Below are 21,244 nucleotides of genomic sequence, written 5' to 3' on the forward strand. Positions count from 1 at the left end.
CTCGCAAATCCACCTCCGTCAAATAATTATTATTTTCTATAAGAGGAATACTAAAAATTGTTTTCTATGAAAAATAAAATAATAAGCACAAAATAATTATCTTCATTCATTTTGACTAAAAAGATCCAATATCTTCAAATTGGATGATAGGTAAATAAAACATTAGCTCTATTGATTGGTTAATTCGAGTCGAAATCAATCCCGTCAATCGTTATTAAACACGATTGCGCGGTGCGCAAGGGGCGCCATACTTAGTAAAATATTAATTAAATAAATTTAGTGGTAGGAAGAAGATCGTTACGAAATATATTGATTTAATTTTACTTTTCTTTAATTCTAATCCTTTAAATTACCTTTGGTGGCTAAAGCCCCTTAGCTACTTAAAAACCTTCATCTGCACCCTTGTGTACGTGAAGTTTCGGGGAACTTAACCTTCACCGTAATCAGTGTCGCAATACATATTAAGTGTTATCTATAGAGTGGAACTTTGATTGGTAAAATAGGTACTTATACTTAATGCGATTAAATATAAATCAGTCTGAAAACTACTTTGTACTTAGTAAGTGCGCACGAGAAGCCGGATTACCGCTCCCGTGACGGCACTTGACTAAAAAATATTTAGTGTGTTGGATGAGGTCGCTAACGCACCCACCAGAACTACCTCACTGCACGCAAGAGAAGCTAGTTAAACCGCTTCCTCGCTGTGCTAGGGTGTGTGTCGAAGTAGAGCGTGGCCGAATTACGACGTGCCAACCTACACTTGGTAGCACTTAAAAACCTTCCCATGACCCGCATCTCTGCGTGTGTACGTGAGGATGAGCCTTAATATTGATTAGGCTCATTTTCCCCACCTCTCCGAACATCATCGGGAGGTGGCAGGGCTAATGGCGCAGGGACTTGGTGAACAAGCCCTGGCCAGGCTCCTGGGTAGTCCTCCTGAGCAACATGTTGCTCAGTTGGAGCAGTTTGAGGCATTTGTGCTCGGACAGCGGAGGGCCGCGTCCGAGGCACAGAGCCATGCTGCGGCGGAGTCCGTCACTCAGACTCAGGATGAGCTGAGGCATGAGCAGGCTCGGAGCGAGGCTCTCAACAGGACTGTTGAGATGCTCTCTGCCCGGCCGCATCAGCCGAGGCCCATTCGGATGGACCCGCCCAAGTTCGATGGAACTGCGGCGCACACGATTGTCCACTGGCTTTTAGCCGTGGAGCAATGTGGTGTCGCCCAGCTCATCGAGGACGACAGCCGGATGGTGTCGTACGCTATGTCGCATCTGCGCGGTAAGGCCTCAGAGTGGGCTTACTCGGCGCTTATGGCGGACAGAAAGGCGTTCCCTTTATGGGCAATCATTACGGGAAAGATTCGTGCCATGTACCAGCCGCCGAACAACGAAGTGTTGCTGCAGGCGCGCTTCTTTGGAGCGTGACAGGCGAAGACTTTTCTGCAAGAGTATGTTCAAGAGATGCGCTCGTTGTCAGCGTCCATAACCGTAGGTCCGATTCCGGAGCACATTAAGGCGCCCACGTTTATGAACGGACTACGGCATGGCCCATAGCGACAGGCCCTTTTTAGAAAGGTGCCGTCGACGATGGAAGAGGCAGTTCAAATTGCCTTAGTTGAGGAGCAATCCTACAACAGTGCCTCGGCGACAGCTTGGTATAAGCCGTCGGCCGAGAGGACAGATGCTACTCCCATGGAGTTGGGCAATGCAGACGTTGTCTGTTACAAATGCGGCAAGCGCGGCCATATGATGGCTCGCTGCTATGCCAGGGTCCTTGCTAAAGCGAAGACGCCCAGCAAGAGGACGTTCTTCCCAAAGGGCGATGGCAAGAACATGCGTGCGAGACGCATGAGTTTTGCATCGACCACTAAGGGGTCGGAAATGTAGGAGCGTAGTGGGGGCGGGATGCTCTACTGACGCGGACTCGGAAGCTACCCCTAAGTTCAGAGACACCGCACTGCTCCACGGCTAAAAGCCAGTGAACAATCTGGTGCGCCGCTGTTCCATCGAGGACGACAGCCGGATGGCGTCGTACGTCATGTCGCATCTGCGCGGTAAGGCCTCATAGTGGGTAGTTCCGTCATAGTGGGGTGTTGTTTTAAAGCCAGTCCCAGAGGTTCAACAACAATGAGAAAAAAAACAATGGCGCGAGAGGGCATCCATGTCGAATGCCGTACCGAACGGGGATCGCCTCGGACAGCAGCCGTACACAAGAAACATGCCTTGGTGACAGTGTGCATTTGACGTATAAGGGCAACGAATCGCTCGGAAAAAACAAATCGGCGTAGGGCTGCGTAAAAGAACTCCCTGTCCAGAATATCGTAGGCTTTCCGGATATCTAATAGTATAGTGCATCGGCTGAGTTCCACTGACTTATTCTCGTCAATACAAGCTGATCTCCAAGCTGTGCCGATATTTTGGTGGCTCTGGAAGTTCTCCCAGTTTGAAACTTTTTTGTAAGTCCATCGGCCGCTCAGTGATTTGATGCATTCAATCGCTCACTCTGGCCATGTGTCCTTCTCGAATCGCTTCCATATTAGCGGTAATCCATTGTCGTCTCTTCTCATTAGGAGACGTTGATTTCTTCGAGTAACAGTGGCTTAGTAACGCTTACGAAGTTGCTTTTCGCGCCGATTCACTGCCTCTATGCAAATTTGCGCATTCGATGTTGTCGGTGTCCCAGTTCCTTGTCGTGATTTCGCGGCGAATACCCATATTGCCCATATCCACCAGCATTTGGTAAAGTACTCGCTCGGGTTTATTGGAACGTATTGGGTATGTATGGCGGGCTTGGTGTCTCGGAGGTTCCTTCGTCAACAGGTCTCTTAAGTGGAGGACGACTTCCTGTTGATCAGAGTATTGTGGTGGGTTCCGTGCTGTTACCCAGATCACCCGCGGTAACCATTCAGTAGGTACATAGAACCGATCAATACGGCTGTCTTGCTCGGCAGTCCAGTATGTGAAATGGTCTGCCACTTCATCTACCTCTTTATCGATCCCGTGTTCCCGCCGAAGTCGAGCGTTAGTCAGATTTTGAAAGAGAGAAGCAGGCATATTAAAGCTGGGTTATCTGGCCGACTGGCTGTACGTTACCCTAGTCGATCTAATTGAGGACTCTGCCCACTGTTGAAGTCTCCAAGAAGGATCGTGATCCACCAATCAAACTCCCACTGTTAGAGGGTGGAGAATAAAGCTTTTCAGTTTCCGCGCTGGTTGATGGCATCGACGCTGAGCACCTGCGTCCCATTGATGGTGGCTCCTAACTGTCGTGTATTCCACTGATTCTTATTCCACACAGTCGTCTGCGCTGCTGAGGGTGTCAAGAGGATTGTTACCCCTGCTGAATTGGATGACCCTGTACTCCAGAACGATAAGAGCGATTGTCGGTCTTGCAGCCTTAGTCCCCACAGCTTCTGCCACAATGTTCGTAATTCCTCCGCCCCGTCTTCTATATCTACATGAATTTCTTGGAGGCACCATGCCAGGTGCCTTTCTAGGACCGTTGTCCTGTTACATGCCGATAGCCACCCAAGTCTTTTTTCTTGCTGAAGCCTAATACGTTCAAGTTCACGATTCTTGTGTCAACTGGCTGCATCTTGGCGCAATGAAGAGTCTGTGAATCCGCAGTAATATCCAGGATTCTGTGACGTCCGTAGCCACCTGCGCTCATAATAAGTTGGCGCTACAATTGTGACACTTTAAGGACAGTTCCTGGCTGCCCATAATACGGGAGGAGATTCTTCTCCTCAGACTGTTGCAGTTCTGAGGCGAAGAAAAATACTTACGAGATGGTAAATATGCGAGAGTTGACTGGTTGTAGTACGCTTGCTTATAGCGCACGTCGTGATCGAAGAACATGGCACAAACGAGGTGCTGGCTCATCCTATTCCGTCGTTTTGGGTCATAAAACTTTAGTATGTCATCTCAAGCGTATCCTATTTCTCGGAGCTTTTGCCAGTCGCCCGCGTTGTCCCCGAGAGGAATGAGGCTCGTTTGTTGACTTCAATGGCGGGAGTTGTCTATCCAGTGTTCAATCCACTCTAATGCGAATTTATCCACAATTCGCGAGTTTGGCCTACAAAGGCCGTCGACCTTACATTCCCTCATGTTGTCGTCCACTGAACGAGCACTTTCCCGTCCAAAATCAAGAAGAGCTGGCCCAGGAAGACAAAATGCTTCATTTGCCATAATAGGTGGTCCGACACCTTTCGGGCAACCTGCTGCCATTCGGCAGTAGAGCTGATAGTTGTCGGAAAAAGTAGTTGCTGAGCGTAAGGCTAGTTAGCATCCAGCACCACCGAGGCACCTTTCCATTGAGAGCGATCCCTGTCCTCGTCCTCGCCCTCGTAGGTTAGTTGTTTGAGTATCTGATTGCTTAACCTTTTTTAGGATCACCGCGATATGGATATTTCTGAGTACCGTCCCGGTTGTTTCATCTGGCGTCTGAATGTAACTGCGCTTCTTCACTCTGAAGATGCTTGTCTTGTTTTCTACTGGTGGCGTAATGAGAAGAGCTACCACTGTAGTGACTGGAACTGGTACTCCTGCGCGTCTGGTTGGGGGCGATCTGACCCCGCTGTATACTCAGCTGGCGATGGTTAGATGGGGCTATAGCTACTGACCTCTAACGTTGCACTGCTCTGAGACGCCTGCACCTCCTCTTGACTAGACTCGGTGACTGACGCCCTGATCAATGTCCTCTATCTGTTGCTGCCACATTTGTAAGAGTGGTAAGGACACCTTGTTGTAGGTCATGAAGCGTAGAGCCTCCCTGTAGTCTGGCCCACAATTCATCGACTTTCCGCTCCATGTGAATGGATCTCACTGTTCGTCCATTTTTGCATCCTCCTGAGAGTCCCGAAAATTTGGGCTGGCTGGATTCGTTGCAGGTGCCCCGGTGGCGTTGGTGACTGTTCCGACCGGAAACTCTCCCTCGGTATCGTTGCTGGGCATGTCTTCATCCGCCACCTCTAAGACTGGCAGCGTGTCCACTCGTCCTGTGTAGATGAAAGCTGAGTAGTGCATGCCCCAATATTGAACTAGAAGTGGAAGTTGCGCGGGGTGCTCAGTTCTTTCAACCATTTTATCATCGATAAGATCCATTACCGAGATGTTTTTTTTTGCTGGTTCGATTACCTTACGATAACGTGTAATGGCCGATGGTTTGAATTTTCTGCATGCCCACTCCTGCTTCTGTACATCCGCCAAGTGCAAGACGTATACTGTCTGCAGAAGGTTATTGACTGCCATACTCATCGTACCCCCCCCCCAGTATCATCACTGATGATGACGGCTCTGTCAGTGGCGTAATCTTCCAAAAACAACTTCATATGATTGGCAGATTCGGTACGCTACATATTGGCCCACCCGCGGCGAGTGTTTGCTAAGGCGTTAACGCGTTGTTCGTGGGCTAATTGGTCTTCCAGATGGAGTAGTCCCGCAAATTTGATTCCTCTTTTCAGACTTGCGGTCATGTTTTCCAGCGTTTTTTCGGGTCCTGCTAGAGTTGCTTTTACTGCTGCCTGGGCTGACACCATCACCATGCCGTTTCTAGTGGCCGTGTTGTTTACCTCTCGGATGCCTAACTGATGTTTAACGTCTTGGATGAGACCGTGGCTTTTGGGCTAAATGCACTCCCAGTGGTAGCTGGGCGCTACCACTGCGACCAAAAGTTTGCAATAGTTTTCGGAACATGCGTCGTTCTTTACGCTTTGTGCGTGAGCAGAACGGGACTTGTTGTCTAGACCGCTTTGCCCGGAGCGAGTCCAATACCCCGTCGTTTCTTATCATCTGGTTCCTCAGCGACCTTACGGTTTTCTGTAGTCGCTATCGACTCATCCACCTGTAAGTCAACTACCTCTAAAAAAATCCGACTGATTCTCTTGCCGCTCGTCCGCTGCGTATCGGGTTCACTCGGTTCGTAATCAAGAACCTGATACGCTCATGAGCTAGCTTTTCTCTTTTCTTGTAGCGAGAGCTCACGAGCCCATAACAACAGACCACCTCCTAAACTAACCTTGATCCAGGGTTGTTTCTCTGAGGGCTCGGGTTCTGGTTACACATGCGCGAATTTCGTGTCTTGCTCCTCTTAAGGTGCCCCCCTTGGACTTTTATTATTCGCTGCTGTTCTGCCCCACCTGAAACAATTTCTCCTTTCTGGTCTCTACGGCTTTTGTCGCTGTCGCTGCCTCCAATCGCAGCTCAATACGCTTCGTGGCCGTGCTACAAATTTCCGTAAGACTTGAAAACGGCCTAGCCATGTCTTCCAGCTCTTGGATTTTATTTTCAGTAGCTACGATAGCCCCGGACCCCGGAGCAGACTGTCGCTAAAGCTACATCGTGCCATCGTGTGACCCAGGTTCCAACAATGGCAACATTTAATCCGATACCCTACATTGGGTTGTTGGCCACGACAGTCGTTCCAAACCATATTATTCTGACTATCCTATCCGAAAAAAGTTGTGCATCTCGCTAGCTTAAAGGTAATCTGCCACGCTATTGATGTGCGTGAATGCGGGGTTTTGGTATCCAGATCTTCCATATCATACTCCACCGATATCTTATCTTTAAGATACGCTGTGATTCGTCCAATGTCCGTGAGCCGCGTGAGGTTGTGTAACTGCACTGTGTACTCCGTACGTCTAGCATAGCCGCTTCCGTTTCCTTGGTGTTACCTTCGCCGGATCGTTTCCTTCTCGATTTGGAGCGCATTTGAAGCCTGTAGATGCGTTCTCTGTACATGACTTGGACACTTTGATGCCGTTGCGGTATATCACGGGTGATCACGGGTGAAGAAGTAGATATGGGTGGACTTAGTAACCTGGTCATAGCTTATCGTCTTGGTCTGCCCCAGCATTGCGTAGCATGCACCAATTCTAGGATTGCCACCGTGAGCCCTGTCTGCTGATCTTGATACTCCGGCTTCCGTCCAATTGCAAAATTAGTTCGCCTTCGACTTGAACCTGGATGGCACCGTAAAACGCAAGCGGTTGCGCTTTAAGCGCTTGTCGTACGAAGTCCGAAAGATGCCTGCATGCTACATTGCCTTCCACAATGCCTGCTAACACTGCACATTCATCATCCGTCCCGTTACGCTCTTATTAACGACTGATTAATGACTTGGACGTTGCAAATAAATCCTTACGACGAACGATCTCCTCGCTAGTGAACTTGGCTGGATTAAACATGTAGTCCTCGGACATCGGCTTGATAGCTCCAATAAATGGCACCGGTGGAGCTCCGACACCCTTCTTTACCACCTTGGTCCACTGATTCAGGACTGGGTGTGCGCTCATTTGTACTGACTCGATAGCTTGCGAACGATCTCCTTGAAAGATTATTTTGTGATCAGTAGTTCCTTGGTGATCGTTGTCGCAAGCTTTACCCATTCTGAAAAGGTTCTTGCTTTCTTGACGAACACTTGCTTGAAGAGGCTTAACAGACTAGCTACTTCCACCCCATTGAGTTTGGAGAATCGTTATCTCTCGGCTGATAGGACCTCCCGTTGCATGGGTACCGCTTCATAGGCCCCTGCAAATAGTTCTCTTAGCGTTGTGCGCCATGCTTCCACCTGGCCGATGCCTGGCACTTGTACCATGTCTTTTACCATTGCTGTGAACATCTGTTCCGCTGTTGCGCGTAAAGGTTTCTGCACTCTCAGTTGACCTGTTGCTCCTCCCATTGGGGGGCTCTCAGACGTTTGTCGTTGCTCAGACGTCAGATCTACTGCCTCCGGTGTACTCGTTCCGTGTTCTGGCTCCACCTCCACCCGACTAGCGTTCGTCGTTCATTGTTTTCACCGGTGGGCTTCTTTTCCCCGTCTTTACCCTCTTCCATGAGCGGGGGTTTGGAGGATGGTACTTCCGACTCTAATACGTCTACCATCTCGTCCGTGGCCGTCCTCTGCTCCCTGTTAAGTATCGCGTTATTCTTCTCCGATCTCGTCTCCATTGCCCTTATGCCCGTCCTTTTTATACTCCGCTTTGATCGGCTAATCTCTGCGCCTAACTTTGGGGACTGACCCCCTGGCACTTCAACTAAACGCTTATATATTTGCCCTCGTGAAAAAAACACATCGTTGGTTTTCTCTCTTTGGAATGTGTCATAGAAGATTTAGGTCACGCAGTTTCTCAGACCGCCCGAAACTGGTCTGCTTGTACAGTGCCGGGCTAAAGTTGCCCTACATTACACACATCCATTAGGTACACTTTGTGTACTTAACGGGATGGTCAATTACTTCATGTGAAGTACTAAGACCTGCCACTTGGGTGTGGTGCAAATTACTTCATGTGAAGTACTTAGATCTGCCGCTTGGGCGTGTTGCACATAGTGATCCACCCTTGTGTATATGATGCACAAAGGTGCATTCACATTGAAAGGGATGACGGCTAGCGTCATCCACGATCCGGTGCACATTTACAGAGATGGCATCCACTGATTGGTTAGGAAGTTTTATATTTAATTTGATCAAATACAAATGAGTCGATTTAGTACATTTACAAGATTTTATTTTTATATCGGTTAAGTGCGCACGTGAAGCCGCGTAACCTCTTCCGTAACGACATTTGTACCAAGGTACCTAGTTCGTTGGGTGAGGTCGCTTAGACGCCCACTAACAACCTTATTGCACGTGAGAGAGAAGACGGTCAAACCGCTTCCTCTCTGTGTTTGAAGGTGTGTGCTTAAGACGAGCGAGGCTGCTATAGAAGTGTTCGCTAACACTTGGTAGTACTAGTAGTCCTTCCCACAATTCGTATCTTTGAGCGTGTCAGTGAGGATGAGCCTTAATTTCGTTTGGGATCATATTTTACACCTCTCCAATCATCATCAGAAGGTGGCAAAGATTTGATGACCAAGCCCTGGCCAGGCTCTTGGGCAGTCCTCTTCAGCAAAATGTTGCTCAGTTGGAGCAGTTAAAGGCATTTGTGTTCGGACAGCGGAGGGCCGCGTCCGAGGCACAGAGCCATGCTGCGGCGGAGTCCGTCACTCAGACTCAGGATGAGCTGAGGCATGAGCAGGCTCGGAGCGAGGCTCTCAACAGGACTGTTGAGATGCTCTCTGCCCGGCCGCATCAGCCGAGGCCCATTCGGATGGACCCGCCCAAGTTCGATGGAACTGCGGCGCACACGATTGTCCACTGGCTTTTAGCCGTGGAGCAATGCGGTGTCGCCCAGCTCATCGAGGACGACAACCAGATGGTGTCGTACGCCATGTCGCATCTGCGCGGTAAGGCCTCAGAGTGGGCTTACTCGGCGCTTATGGCGGACAGAAAGGCGTTCCCTTTATGGGCAATCATTACGGGAAAGATTCGTGCCATGTACCAGCCGCCGAACAACGAAGTGTTGCTGCAGGCGCGCTTCTTTGGAGCGTGACAGGCGAAGACTTTTCTGCAAGAGTATGTTCAAGAGATGCGCTCGTTGTCAGCGTCCATAACCGTAGGTCCGATTCCGGAGCACATTAAGGCGCCCACGTTTATGAACGGACTACGGCATGGCCCATCGCGACAGGCCCTTTTTAGAAAGGTGCCGTCGACGATGGAAGAGGCAATCCAAATTGCCTTAGTTGAGGAGCAATCCTACAACAGTGCCTCGGCGACAGCTTGGTATAAGCCGTCGGTCGAGAGGTCAGATGCCACTCCCATGCAGTTGGGCAATGCAGACGTGGTCTGTTTTAAATGCGACAAGCGCGGTCATATGATGGCTCGCTGCTATGCCAGGGTCCCTGCTGGAGCAAAGACGCTCAGCGAGAGGACTCTCTACCCAAAGGGCGATGGCAAGAACCAGCGTGCGAGACGCATGAGTTCTGCATCGACCACTGAGGGGTCGAGAAATGCAGGAGCGCAGCAGGGGCGCGATGCCCTACTGACGCGGACTCTGAAGCTACCCCAAAGTCAGAGTTGTGGAACAAATGGGTAGCATAATCCGTGAGGTCTCAAAATTTTGGACCTCAACCCTGATGGTCTATAGCGGCTATGACCAGGTGATGACCCTCCTAGCGGATTCGGGTGCATCACAAAAATTGTGAAACTCGCGGCTCTAAGAAAGATACCGGCGATGTTTGAATCGCTTTGCCAGGATGGCAAGCGAGAAGAGGCGACCGTTCGTTGAGCGAACGGCGCGCTTGTTACGTCTGAGGAAGTTCAGGTAGAACTCGCCTTCAGCTTTAGTGACTTCACTTGTAAAGAGAAGTTTTTAGTGCTAGGTATGGAGAGTCCGTATGACCTCATCATAGGCATGTCATGGTTGGCAACACACTAACCATGGATAGACTGGCGTACACGCACAGTTGCGAACTGTACGTAGGACACCGGAAAGAATGTGCACCTGCAAGCGGCGTATGCAACTGATGTTGTGCCGAACACCGTTGAGGTTGCGTTGACGGGATGTCAAACGTCACCAATAGCAACCCAGCTCGTGGAGACTGAGGTAGTGAATAGGACGATAACAAGTAGTCATGCGTCCGAATGTCCTGCACAGAGCCGAGAGCCTGTGGCAGTAGACGGCGAGCTGACAGGAAGTCAAGCGTCGCATGAACCGACACAGTGCCTAGAGCCTGGTGCGGTTGGAAGGGGTGCGTTAGCCAGGAAAGCAATGGCACCCGCTTCCCAGACAAAGGTCGGGGTGACTCGAAGAACGAGTACCCGACAGATTAGGACGATCAAAGACACGTCTAAACGAGTGACCTTTGGATCAGTCTCTAATAAAGAGGACGGGCCTTCGAACGAGGTGTTCGAGGCCGTCAAAGACGAAATTGCGGAGGCATCCTCAGTTGAGGTGCTCCAACAAGTCTTTAAATCTGCCGGAATCTTCCGGAGATGTCGTGGGATCTGCTCCTTGCCGAATTAAAGTAAGAACAGATCCACGAGATAGTCCAGTTCCAGATGAGAACTTGATGGACTGTTGCTCGTCGTCCACAATAGACGAAGCGTCCTAGAAACGGACAAAAAGAAACGGTTCGCAGCTCAAGGCTGAGATGCCTTGAGAGACAGTCCGTTCTTTGAGGTTCTGTGGAAACATCGCGATGTGTTCCCAGAAGATGTGCCGAGCCGCCTACCAGCAGATAGGGGCATCGGGCACGAGATAGACCTCGAACCTGGCACCAAGTATTGTGTGACTAGGCAATGACCGTTGCCGAAGGAACAAGTCGATTATATCAATGTGTTGTTCGACAAGCGAGCCAAGATGGGACATTTGCGTGAGAATAAATGACCTCACTGGAGCCCGACCTTTTGTGTGCGTAAAGCCACAGGTGAATGGCGCGTGGTTCATGCTTATAATAAGCTGAACACGGCGACCATACCGACGCCAATCCAGCGGGAAGATGTCTTGTTGAACTCCATGGGAAAGTCAACTTTTTTGGTTCGCGTTTGATTTGAAGGATTGCTACTATCAGGTACTAATGAGAGATTCCGATGTAGCCAAAATGGCAGTAAGCACCCCAAGCGGTATGCTTTGGCAGTGGCTTGTGATGCTTCAAGGTTTGAAAAACGAACCAGCAACATTTAACCGGGTGGTGGCTCACGTGATGCGCCAGCACCGTGCCTACGCGCCTCATGACTTTGACGATGTATTCGTGCATAGTAGGGCCGAGGACGGGCTGAGCGAAATAGAGTCGCACAAGCGTCATTTAGACGCTGTGTTGCAGACTTTAAAGGACGCCCAATTGTACGTCAACTTGCAAAAGTGCGTCATAGGGGTCCCCGAGATACCTGTACTGGGTTGGATCATAGGACAGAAGGTGTGCGAGTGGATCCAGACAAGGGAAAATTGGTAAAGAAATGGCCAATTCCACATGTGAAGGATAAACGCCAATTCCCAGGGCTCGCGAACTACTTGCAAAAATATAGCAAGAATTGCTGAGCAAAGTGAACCATTATCTGACTTCCTTAAAAAGGACGCGATAAAGGTTTGGTTGAAAGAACAAGATGGTGCGTTCACACCCGTGGAGCAATCTCTTGTAGAGGCACCGGTCTTGGCATCGCCAGACGCGGATATGCCCTTTAGTGTCGTCTACTTCGAGGTTAGACACCAGGAAGGTGTGTCTAGTGCGAAAGCACAAATTCAGCCGTCAACGTTGGCAGCCATGAAAGCATACCACGTGACGAGCTCATTGGCTTCTGATATAAAAGAGAGCTACAGTGAGGACGACCACCGTCGCCTACTGTTTGATAACTTTGGTGGACGAAAGGTTTCCCTTCCGTCGCACATAAAGGCTAGGCTTAATCGCTTTAGCATCAGCGATGGCCTGATATGGCATCTGCTGTCACCTTGTGGTTTTCTTGAGAATCTGTGTGCCTCATGACACAGATTTTAAGTTGATGATTCTTCACGAGCTCCAGAATGCACCATCTAGGGGGCATCTGGACCGTGAAAAGGTCCAGATACCTACCCTAACCACTTTAGTTAGAAATAAAAGTATATAGGTGTGTCCACCAGAATTCCTCTGACATTTTTAAAATTGTCAGAGGAATTCTGGTGGACACACCTATATACTTTTATTTCTAACTAAAGTGGTTAGGGTTTTTGCGACCATTTCGATAAGCATATTCTTTTTTTTGTCTTGTGCGCTTGTCATCGCGTCATGGACCTCTCGTGTGATGACAAATTTCTCATACACAAAGCGTTGAGCTTTACAGACGCTTTTGGCATCTAACTCGCCTACGTCACAACAAGAGATCGGTCATAGGACGAAGTTGACATTTACGAAGCATCGTTATTATTTTGGTTCACAGATATTTCTTTCCGTGACTCCATACAGACCACTGCCAAACCGGCAGGGTCACTGGGGCAAGTATCTGTCTTTGACATGATACCCTCGCGGGTCATCGTCATATTGACGAGACTTTGTCCCTCTTTCGCGCCAAGCGCAGTGAGGGGCCCTCCCCCACTAAGACTTGGGCTGCGCACAAACGACTGGCGCTCGAGGATGGCGCAGTCCGTAAACATAAAAAGTGTGTCACCCGCACTGGTGTGGGCACTGTAAATAATAGCAAATTCCACAAAGGGCAAATGTTTGCTCCAATCTTTGGAAATCGCTATCGTGCGTAATACATCCGCCACAACCCGATTGGCACATTCTGTTTGGCCATCGGTCTGGGAATGATCTGCGATCGACATGTGAAGCTTGCTACCGACAAGCTCAAAAACATGTCAAGAACGAGACGTAAGACGTAAATCCCGGTCCGATACTATGGACACGGGCATCCCGTGTAGTCGGTATACATGATCCAGGAACAAAAGAGCTAACTTCTTGCCTGATAACTGTTTTATATGGTGCTAAATGCACCACTTTACTCAGTCTGTCGACAAAGACGACGAGCCCCGTCCGATTCTTAGGATCGGGTGGCATGCCAAACATGAAGTCCAGCTTACTGACTTTTAACAATCCGTCCAAATTGGTAGCGGCTTCAGTGGCGCATTGCTGGACGGTGCAGGCTTAATACGCTGACACTGTTGGCAAGAGCGAATATAGTTGGCAACCTATCTACTATTAAGTGCTGCTACTCTAACTAAAATGTTGGTTCTCTACTAACTGGGGATAGTACGAAACTTTTGTTAAGATACTTACTGTGGTCGAATAAGTTGAAGACCTCACCCTCCCGCCGCACATGAAGACGCACACGTCTTTTACGAGGGTCACCTCGAGCATTATGTAGACCAAAATGAGGTCACATATCCCCAACGTATGGTGGAGAGAAGACAGGCGAAAATACTCTCCTCCGATCTCCTCTACTTTAGAAATGTAAAGTATTTGGAGAGCGAGGGATACCACGCGCGTAATGCGGGTTCCATAGCATCAAATTTATTCACGATGTCCAGTTTAAGTTTCAGGCGCTCATAATCCTGACAAGCCTTCGCTCGGACATCAACAAGATCCGAGGTCAGTCGCGAGACTTGACCCTCGAGATCCGCAACACGTTGTTCAGTAGCGCTTAACGCCTGTGACGGAACGGACGAAGGCAAGCCAGCCGCAATTAGGCAGGCGAGATCATCACTCCTATAGGGCGCCGCCTGCACTGATGGATGCGGGTGGGAATCAACGCTTCCTTGTTGGAAGACTGCTTGCCCACAGCCCCGTGAGGCAAAGGTATCAGATCCTCGTCCAATGGAAAAGTTCCCCGAAGAGTTTCGTCTCTTGGGAACAGATCGATGCCCTACGTATTGATGTGCCCGGCTTGGTGGCTGCCTATGAAATGGAGCACCAGCTGAGGCCACTTCGCTAGTCTCAAATGGACTAGCAGAAGCAGCGTTGTGAGATAAAACAGGGGGTACAGTATTGCCCATGATTTCTTTCACACGCAAGCGGGCGAAATTAATTCGCTGCAACCGCTGTTTCATCGCATCGGAAGCGAATGAATGCGGCGCAAGAATCCCGCCTCGTATTGGTCGGGCGTTTCATTTAACGTAACACGACCGGGACCGAAAAAACACGCCCAAGCGATTGTCCTTGAGCCCTTTATTATTTAAAGACGTCATGATAATTATGTGCGTCTAGAAGAGCGCACTTTAGAAGCGACGCTCTCAGCCGCTGGCACGCGGGTTTTGAGGTTAAGGGGGCATAAGTGGTATGCCGTCCGTCACATAGCCACTTCGATACGACTGGCTTGTGACACTGACTGAGCACGCTCACGTTTTGTCGGCGGAGCCTTACATTCAGCTCCTTTATGTCAGAACCATTATGTTTAGTGGTCTGAGCATAAGACGTTGTGTGGTTTTATCTAATTTGTTGTCTTCATGTTGGGAACAATGAGTGAAGTTTAGAATAGCAATAAAGCGCCATTATCCTTCCTCATTAGCCCGATGTCTTCATCACTACTATGAGGTGATGGCAGCGGAATCGACTCGTTGTTGTCACAATGAGCGACGGATCGACATCCTCACTGTGAAAGTGGGATGGATCATCCAGACCAGTTAACGCGACAGCAGCAGTAGCTGTCGGCGTTGTAGTTATTGCACTGGGCGACGTTGGCGTGTTAACGCGATGCGTGCGCTTCGCGAGTGGTTTAGTGGGTGTTTTCGCAGACGACTCACCAACGTTGCTCCTTGTAGGAGGCATATTCGGCCCATGTAAGACAAAGATAGCCAAAGTGAATCAGAGAACTAAGCGGTGCGTAAAGCAGCTCGCTGTTCCTCTGTCCTCTTTGACAAGTTTGCATAACCAAAATTGAGCTAAAGTAGCCCTAATGTCACACAAACATCTACAATAAAAAGGTAAAGTCCTGAACTGAAATTCTCATTACGTCTGTAAAGAAATAACCAATCAATATCTTTACAGAAGTTGTAGGAATAGCAAGTTTAGCTTACGAATGCAAAAAAAAAATATCCTTAAAAAGTTGTGGAAGCAATATTTAAAGTGAGCAACGGTTTGAATTAAAAATAAAAAAAAACTATTTCAAAATAGTTGTGGAGATATCAATTTTGGTTTGCATCGTGCACCGTCACAAATTTCAAATTACGTTTCCTGGAGCTGATAATGTTTGATTTTATTATCTTTTTTTTTATTTCAATGACGACGGGCAATCCACGTTGGCAACGTTCTGAAACTACGCAACTTTGTTACAAAGCGTACATTAGTAACCTCAAATGGCAGAAAATCAGAATCGTATAATTTTTATTAAAAAAAAGTGTGTGCACACCCAAAAGTCACAATAATCCACTACAAATCTTGCACGCGAAAATGGAGACAGATGCGCTGCCGTTGGAGCGTGGTGGCGTAGAAATGACGCCTTTGCTTCAGCCTGTTGCATCGGCGCCAGTTCATGCGACCTCGCACGAGAATTTCTCATTGATACACCAGAATCAGCAGCTCATGCGGCGCGTACGCAGCGTGCAAGACGCCGCCGAAGAGAGATTGCTATTTGGCTTTCACAGTTCTACTGGAAGCCGCTTAGGTCCCTATGGGGCCCTAGATGGAAGAAAGTATTCCACAAATATAGTACTAATGCAAGACAATTTATATACTCGATCCGAAGGGGACCTCGCGTCTTCAGCGCTAAACACGCGGCAATTTCAATCGATCCTGCTCGACCTTGTCGTGAACGTCACGTCCGGTGTGATTGCGTTTCTACTCTCATCCACTCTAGCCGTGTCGTGTGCGAGTGTTGTCGTAGGGCATGGAACGCCGTTGGCCTCTGTAATTGCGCATTTTATTGACATTAATTTGCTTGGGACGGCCATCTTGTCGGTGGTGCTGGCGTGGCAAAGTTCGGCACCATGGACATTAGGTGCCATTGATGTATTTGTGGCACCTGTTATGGCGGAAATGGCGGAAAAAATCTCGACCCATTTGCATGGCAATTTAGAAAAAGTGGTGCCCACGACGGTGGTAATGGTCGCCTTAACATCGATTATTTTGGGTCTAGTGTTGTTCTTAATGGGCCTTTTTCGTGCCACTTCGATTGCAAATTACATGCCGTACCCTGTTATTGCTGGGTTTTTATCCGGCATTGGTGCCCAATTAATGAAAAATGGAATCCATATGGCTTCCAGTAAAGCAGTCACTATGGCGTTTTTTACATGGAAAGTACAACTTTTGGTCCTCCCAGCTGTTGCCTTTGCGAGTTTTGCCCGCTTGGGTCAATATTTGAAATTTCCCGTTGCTTTTTCCTTTCCGTGTTTATTGGCCCTGTCGCTTCTTGGGTTTCAATTGATGTCGTTTCTAAATCAATCAAGTATGGAATCCTTGAGTGCCGACGGGTGGGTCTTTGCGTGGGATCCCGTCGTCGTCGCACAGACCCCCATGTGGTTCCCATGGGTTGAAATTAGTTTTGCTCATGTGCAGTGGCATACTCTCTTTCATGAATGCACGGGTTTTCTCGTGTCGTTAATCATTCTAGGAGCACTCAAGTATAGTGTTGCCACCACGTCGTTATCCACTCTTTTTGGACGCGAAATCTCGCCAGATCATGAGATGCGTGTCATTGGAGTGGCCAATCTCATCAGTGGTTCTCTTGGCTGTTGTGGAGGGTGCCACTATCTATCTGCCATGGGAATTATGAAACAATTTGAAGCGCATGAAAAAGTACCCGCGTTAGTCTCGGCATTTCTCGTCATGCTCTTATGGATGGTTGGGATCCGTTTATTGCAATATGTACCTAAATTTATTTTTGGGGGGTTACTCTTAAGCGTCGGGTTACACTTTTTAGAAGCGTACTTGGTTACTCCATTTCAGTTTCTTCAACCGCTTGAAAAAGGAACGGTCGTGTTAATTACCTTGAGTTTCCTTGCAATTGGTATGCTCGAGAGTGTTGCCATGGGGATCATCATCTCGATGATTGAACTCATTTGGCGCATTCATGCCGTTGGCTGTGTCCATCACGAAACCACGGGTACACTCACACGGAGTGCCGTGGATCGTACCCCCGAAGAAACTGCTTTTTTAGATGCGGAAGGAAGTGCCATTTTTGTCTTGCGACTGCAAGGGTACCTTTTTTTTGGCACATCTGTGGATATCCTTGAACGAATGGATACACGTATCCATTCGCTTGAATTTCCAAAACTCCGATATGTCATAATTGATTTTGGACTTGTCCCCAGTTTTGATGCCACTGCATTGTTAAATTTTCGAAAAACGTCGATTCTTGCGGATTTATACCTGTTTGACATTTACTTTTGTGGGTTAAATACGGCAATTGAACAAGCGTTGCGACAGAATGCGTACTCGCAACGGATCCATTTGCTTCAAAGTGATGTGGATATTGCGTTAGAAATGTGTGAAAATGCCCTTTTACCCGAAAAGTTGTGGGCAACTCCCGATACCCCACGATGTGTCATACGAATGAGTCAATTGGAACTCTGGGAACACTTTATGACGGCATCTCGGGAACAGGACGGGACCGCGAGTTACAAGAAATTGCTTCCCTTAGCGGCGTATTTAGATATTGTGGTTGTACCCAATAATTCCCAGCTTGTACCCGACCGGTTACGTGACGACACGTACTTTATTTGCTCGGGATATATTAATTTTATCATGGATTCGGAATTTTCGACATTTCCGAAAATTCCTGGAATTCGCTCGGAACGAAAACCCCCGTTTCATGAGAATCGGACTTTAGAGGAAAAACCCGGGGCTGACTCGAGTCGAAAACTGTCATTTGTCATGCCCGAAGAATCGCAATGGACACCATTTACAACGGCCAAGTCACGGCTGCTTAAGATTGGACCAGGCTCGGTCATTACGCCCAATGTAGCAGGCATGGACCCCGATTACAAGTATTTGGCTTCGTCCGATTGCGTGATGCTCCGTTTGCGGGCAGTTGCAATGGAAACACTCGAAACAAACGCGCCCCACACGGCAGTTGCAGTGCTTAAACTCATTAATGCTCGCTTGGCTACTCGCTTTTGCCATTCGAGCAAGCGTGTTTCGCAAATGTCGTCGTTGCTGTACAAGTGAAATATCTGGAATTTGAGGGAATTGTCGTGCTTTTTTTTGAATTTTTGCAAATACAATATACTTGCATTAGTAATGAAACGTTCCAATTCATAATTTATGGCAGCAATATTCAACTATCAGGGGCAAAATTTGTCTATTTTTTTTTGCTATTGTTAAATTTAACCGGTCCAGGTATCCGCCCTATGTGATTTTCCGGCACAAGGTCTTGAACCGGCATGTATATCTTTTTGAAGGCAAGCTTTTCAAGGTAACATGCTACATTGCTAAGAAAGCAAGACATCACAAGCCTCTGAAACCTCTGCATCGTCGTGTTAAATAAATCAAACTAAATTTTGATAACATTTTCGATGTTGTTATAAATTTCACCTTTAATACTGCGAATCTAATGGCTTTTATTGAATAATGACTAAAAAATTTCATATATCTTAATGAGAAATAGATACTGACACGCCCAAGTACGCTAATCAAATTCCTTTTCGCTCCCACCGCCAAAAACTTTGGCTGGCATAGATTGTGGGTGCAAGTTCAGTAACCCGGTCGATTCGCTTAAAAATGAGCTATTTTTCGCGAGCTTACTGCCTAAGGTGACAGCTAATGAAGTATAATGAGCATCACGCTCCTGCTTTTTAAAATCAAGACGGCAAAAAACTAAGTGTGGTCGGGTGACAGTGTCGCCATTTTCTTTAAATCAAATTTACATGTGCCCCATAATAAAAACACGTAAAAACGTTTCCGCAATTAGGAGAGATGATACTTAGTAAGAATTAAATGTAGGATAGGCGATACCTTAAGGAGTGAACCAAAAGTATCGGTTAGGGAACTTTATCTTAACTCAGTCGTAATTTACCCTCACCCTCATTCCTCACAAGTGGTAGTACTTGTTTGTCTTCCGCTCTATTCTTCGCCGTCCGCTCGCTTCTTTGTCGCTCGCTTCGTTCTTCGTTGGATTGTGCTGCGTCGGATCGCGCTTTGTTGGATTGCCCGGCACTGCTCGTAGCTTGAAATATTCTGCTCGCAGACTGTTTCTAGCGTGGGAGTCTCCGCCTGCAGCTAAGTGCACATTCCTTTGAAGGCACTGTGTAGCAGTTTTGAGTGTGTGGATTAAGTATCCACTGTAAATCTAAGCGTCTGCCTAAGAGAGCCCTTTGTCTGTGTGAGGTAGGGTTCGGCTTAACTCTGTGTAACAGTTAATCCATCTGGAATAAGGCTAAATCTCTCACGCATTACGCAAAGCGAAAGTCGAATCGAATCGACTGCAGTAAGGCTTCCCTCTTTGAGTACGATGAGAAGTCTGCAAAGACTGCAAACTATCTGCTTGCGTCTTCACAAAAGACCCGGCGCGTTGCAAAGATCTTGGCAAACAACTCACCAAGGAGAAAGCCTGCCTGCCCAAGCAAGTGTCCACCTAATCAGCTCCGCTACACGAAGTAGACGCGTTCTTAGAATAGCCGCGCGCACCAATTTAAATAATCTTCGGGTTAACTTAAGAGACTTCGATAAACTAAATAAATAAATCTTTATAAAGTTTTGGAACATATCCTTCTTCCATCATGGGCCAACTCTCCAACGCCGAGCTACTGCAGCAAATGATTCATATGCTACAGCAACAACAAAAGCTAGTCAACACATTGACCAATTATCAAAAGGAAGGTGGTCTTAAAGTGGACGTGTTGAGGGTACCAACGTATTGCGGAAGATGTTTTGAAAAAGAGCGACAATACGCTCTACTCTCTCTACAACGAATCGTGGTCGGATGATGACAACGCTGTGCGGCTCTTTCCGAATGCTTACGAAGTCTTCACACGTGCTTTCCTTGCGTCGGCCATGGTGCCTTACGCTACTGCTGAAGCTTCTGCTCCCTGAGCGATACATCCACTTTCGAATTGGATAAAGTATCCAATAATCAACGCTAAATTGATGCACACATACCCCCTAAGCAGGAATTCCTATTATTTATTATTTAAGGAAATACTAAATCGACGCACCACGAACGTCGCCTCTTCTCGCTTGCCATCCTGGCAAAGCGACTCAAACATCGCCGGTCTCTTTCTTACAGCCGCGAGTTTCACAAAATTTTGTGATGCACCCGAATCCACTAGGATGTCATCACCTGGTCATAGCCTCCTACATGAGCGCTATAGACCAGCAGGGTTAAGGTCCGAAATTACGAGACCTCAGGGACTATGCTACCTATTTGTTCCACAACTCTGACTTAGGGGTAGCTTCAGAGTCCGCGTCAGTAGGGCATTCCGCCCCTACTGCGCTCCAGCATTTCCCGACCCCTCAGTGGGCGATGCAGAACTCATGCGTCTCGCACGCTGGTTCTTGCATCGCCCTTTGGAAAGGAAGTCCTCTTGCTGGGCATCTTTGCCCCAGCAGGGACCCTGGCATAGCAGCGAGCCATCATATGGCCGCGCTTGCCGCATTTAAAACAGACCACACGTCTGAATTGCCCAACTCCATAGGAGTGGCTTCTCACCTCTCGGCCCACGGCTTATACCAAGCTGTCGCCGAGGCACTGTTGTAGGATTGCTCCTCAACTAAGGCAATTTGGATTGCCTCTTCCATCGTCGACGGCATCTTTCTGAAAAAAAGGCCCTGTCGCGATGGGCCATGCCGTAGTCCGTTCATAAACGTGGGCGCCTCAATGTGCTCCGGAATCGGACCTACGGTTATGGACGCCGGCTGCGAGCGCATCTCTTGCACATACTCTTGCAGAGATCGCTTCGCCTGTCGCGCCCCAAAGAAGCGCGCCTGAAGCAACACTTCGTTGTTCGGCGGCTGGTACATGGCGCGAATCTTTTCCTTAAAGATCGCCCATGTAGGGAACGCCTTTCTGTCCGCCATAAGCGCCG

The 21,244-nt window shown here is 48.2% G+C and overlaps 2 protein-coding genes across 2 annotated transcripts; one reads left to right on the plus strand and one right to left on the minus strand.

Annotated features, from left to right (window-relative positions):
• Nucleotides 1-7,721: 7,721 nt before the first annotated feature.
• CCR75_005742 (uncharacterized protein) lies at nucleotides 7,722-7,949 on the minus strand (the record flags this gene model as incomplete). Its single annotated transcript, XM_067963818.1, has 1 exon — nucleotides 7,722-7,949. The coding sequence occupies one exon, from the start codon at nucleotides 7,947-7,949 to the stop codon at nucleotides 7,722-7,724; it is 228 nt and encodes a 75-aa protein (XP_067820816.1).
• A 7,725-nt stretch (nucleotides 7,950-15,674) lies between these two features.
• On the plus strand, nucleotides 15,675-18,389 carry CCR75_005741 (uncharacterized protein; the record flags this gene model as incomplete). Its single annotated transcript, XM_067963817.1, has 1 exon — nucleotides 15,675-18,389. The coding sequence occupies one exon, from the start codon at nucleotides 15,675-15,677 to the stop codon at nucleotides 18,387-18,389; it is 2,715 nt and encodes a 904-aa protein (XP_067820817.1).
• Nucleotides 18,390-21,244: the final 2,855 nt, after the last annotated feature.

This window comes from Bremia lactucae, linkage group LG12 (genome assembly GCF_004359215.1).
Source record: "Bremia lactucae strain SF5 linkage group LG12, whole genome shotgun sequence".
NCBI lineage: Eukaryota > Oomycota > Peronosporomycetes > Peronosporales > Peronosporaceae > Bremia > Bremia lactucae.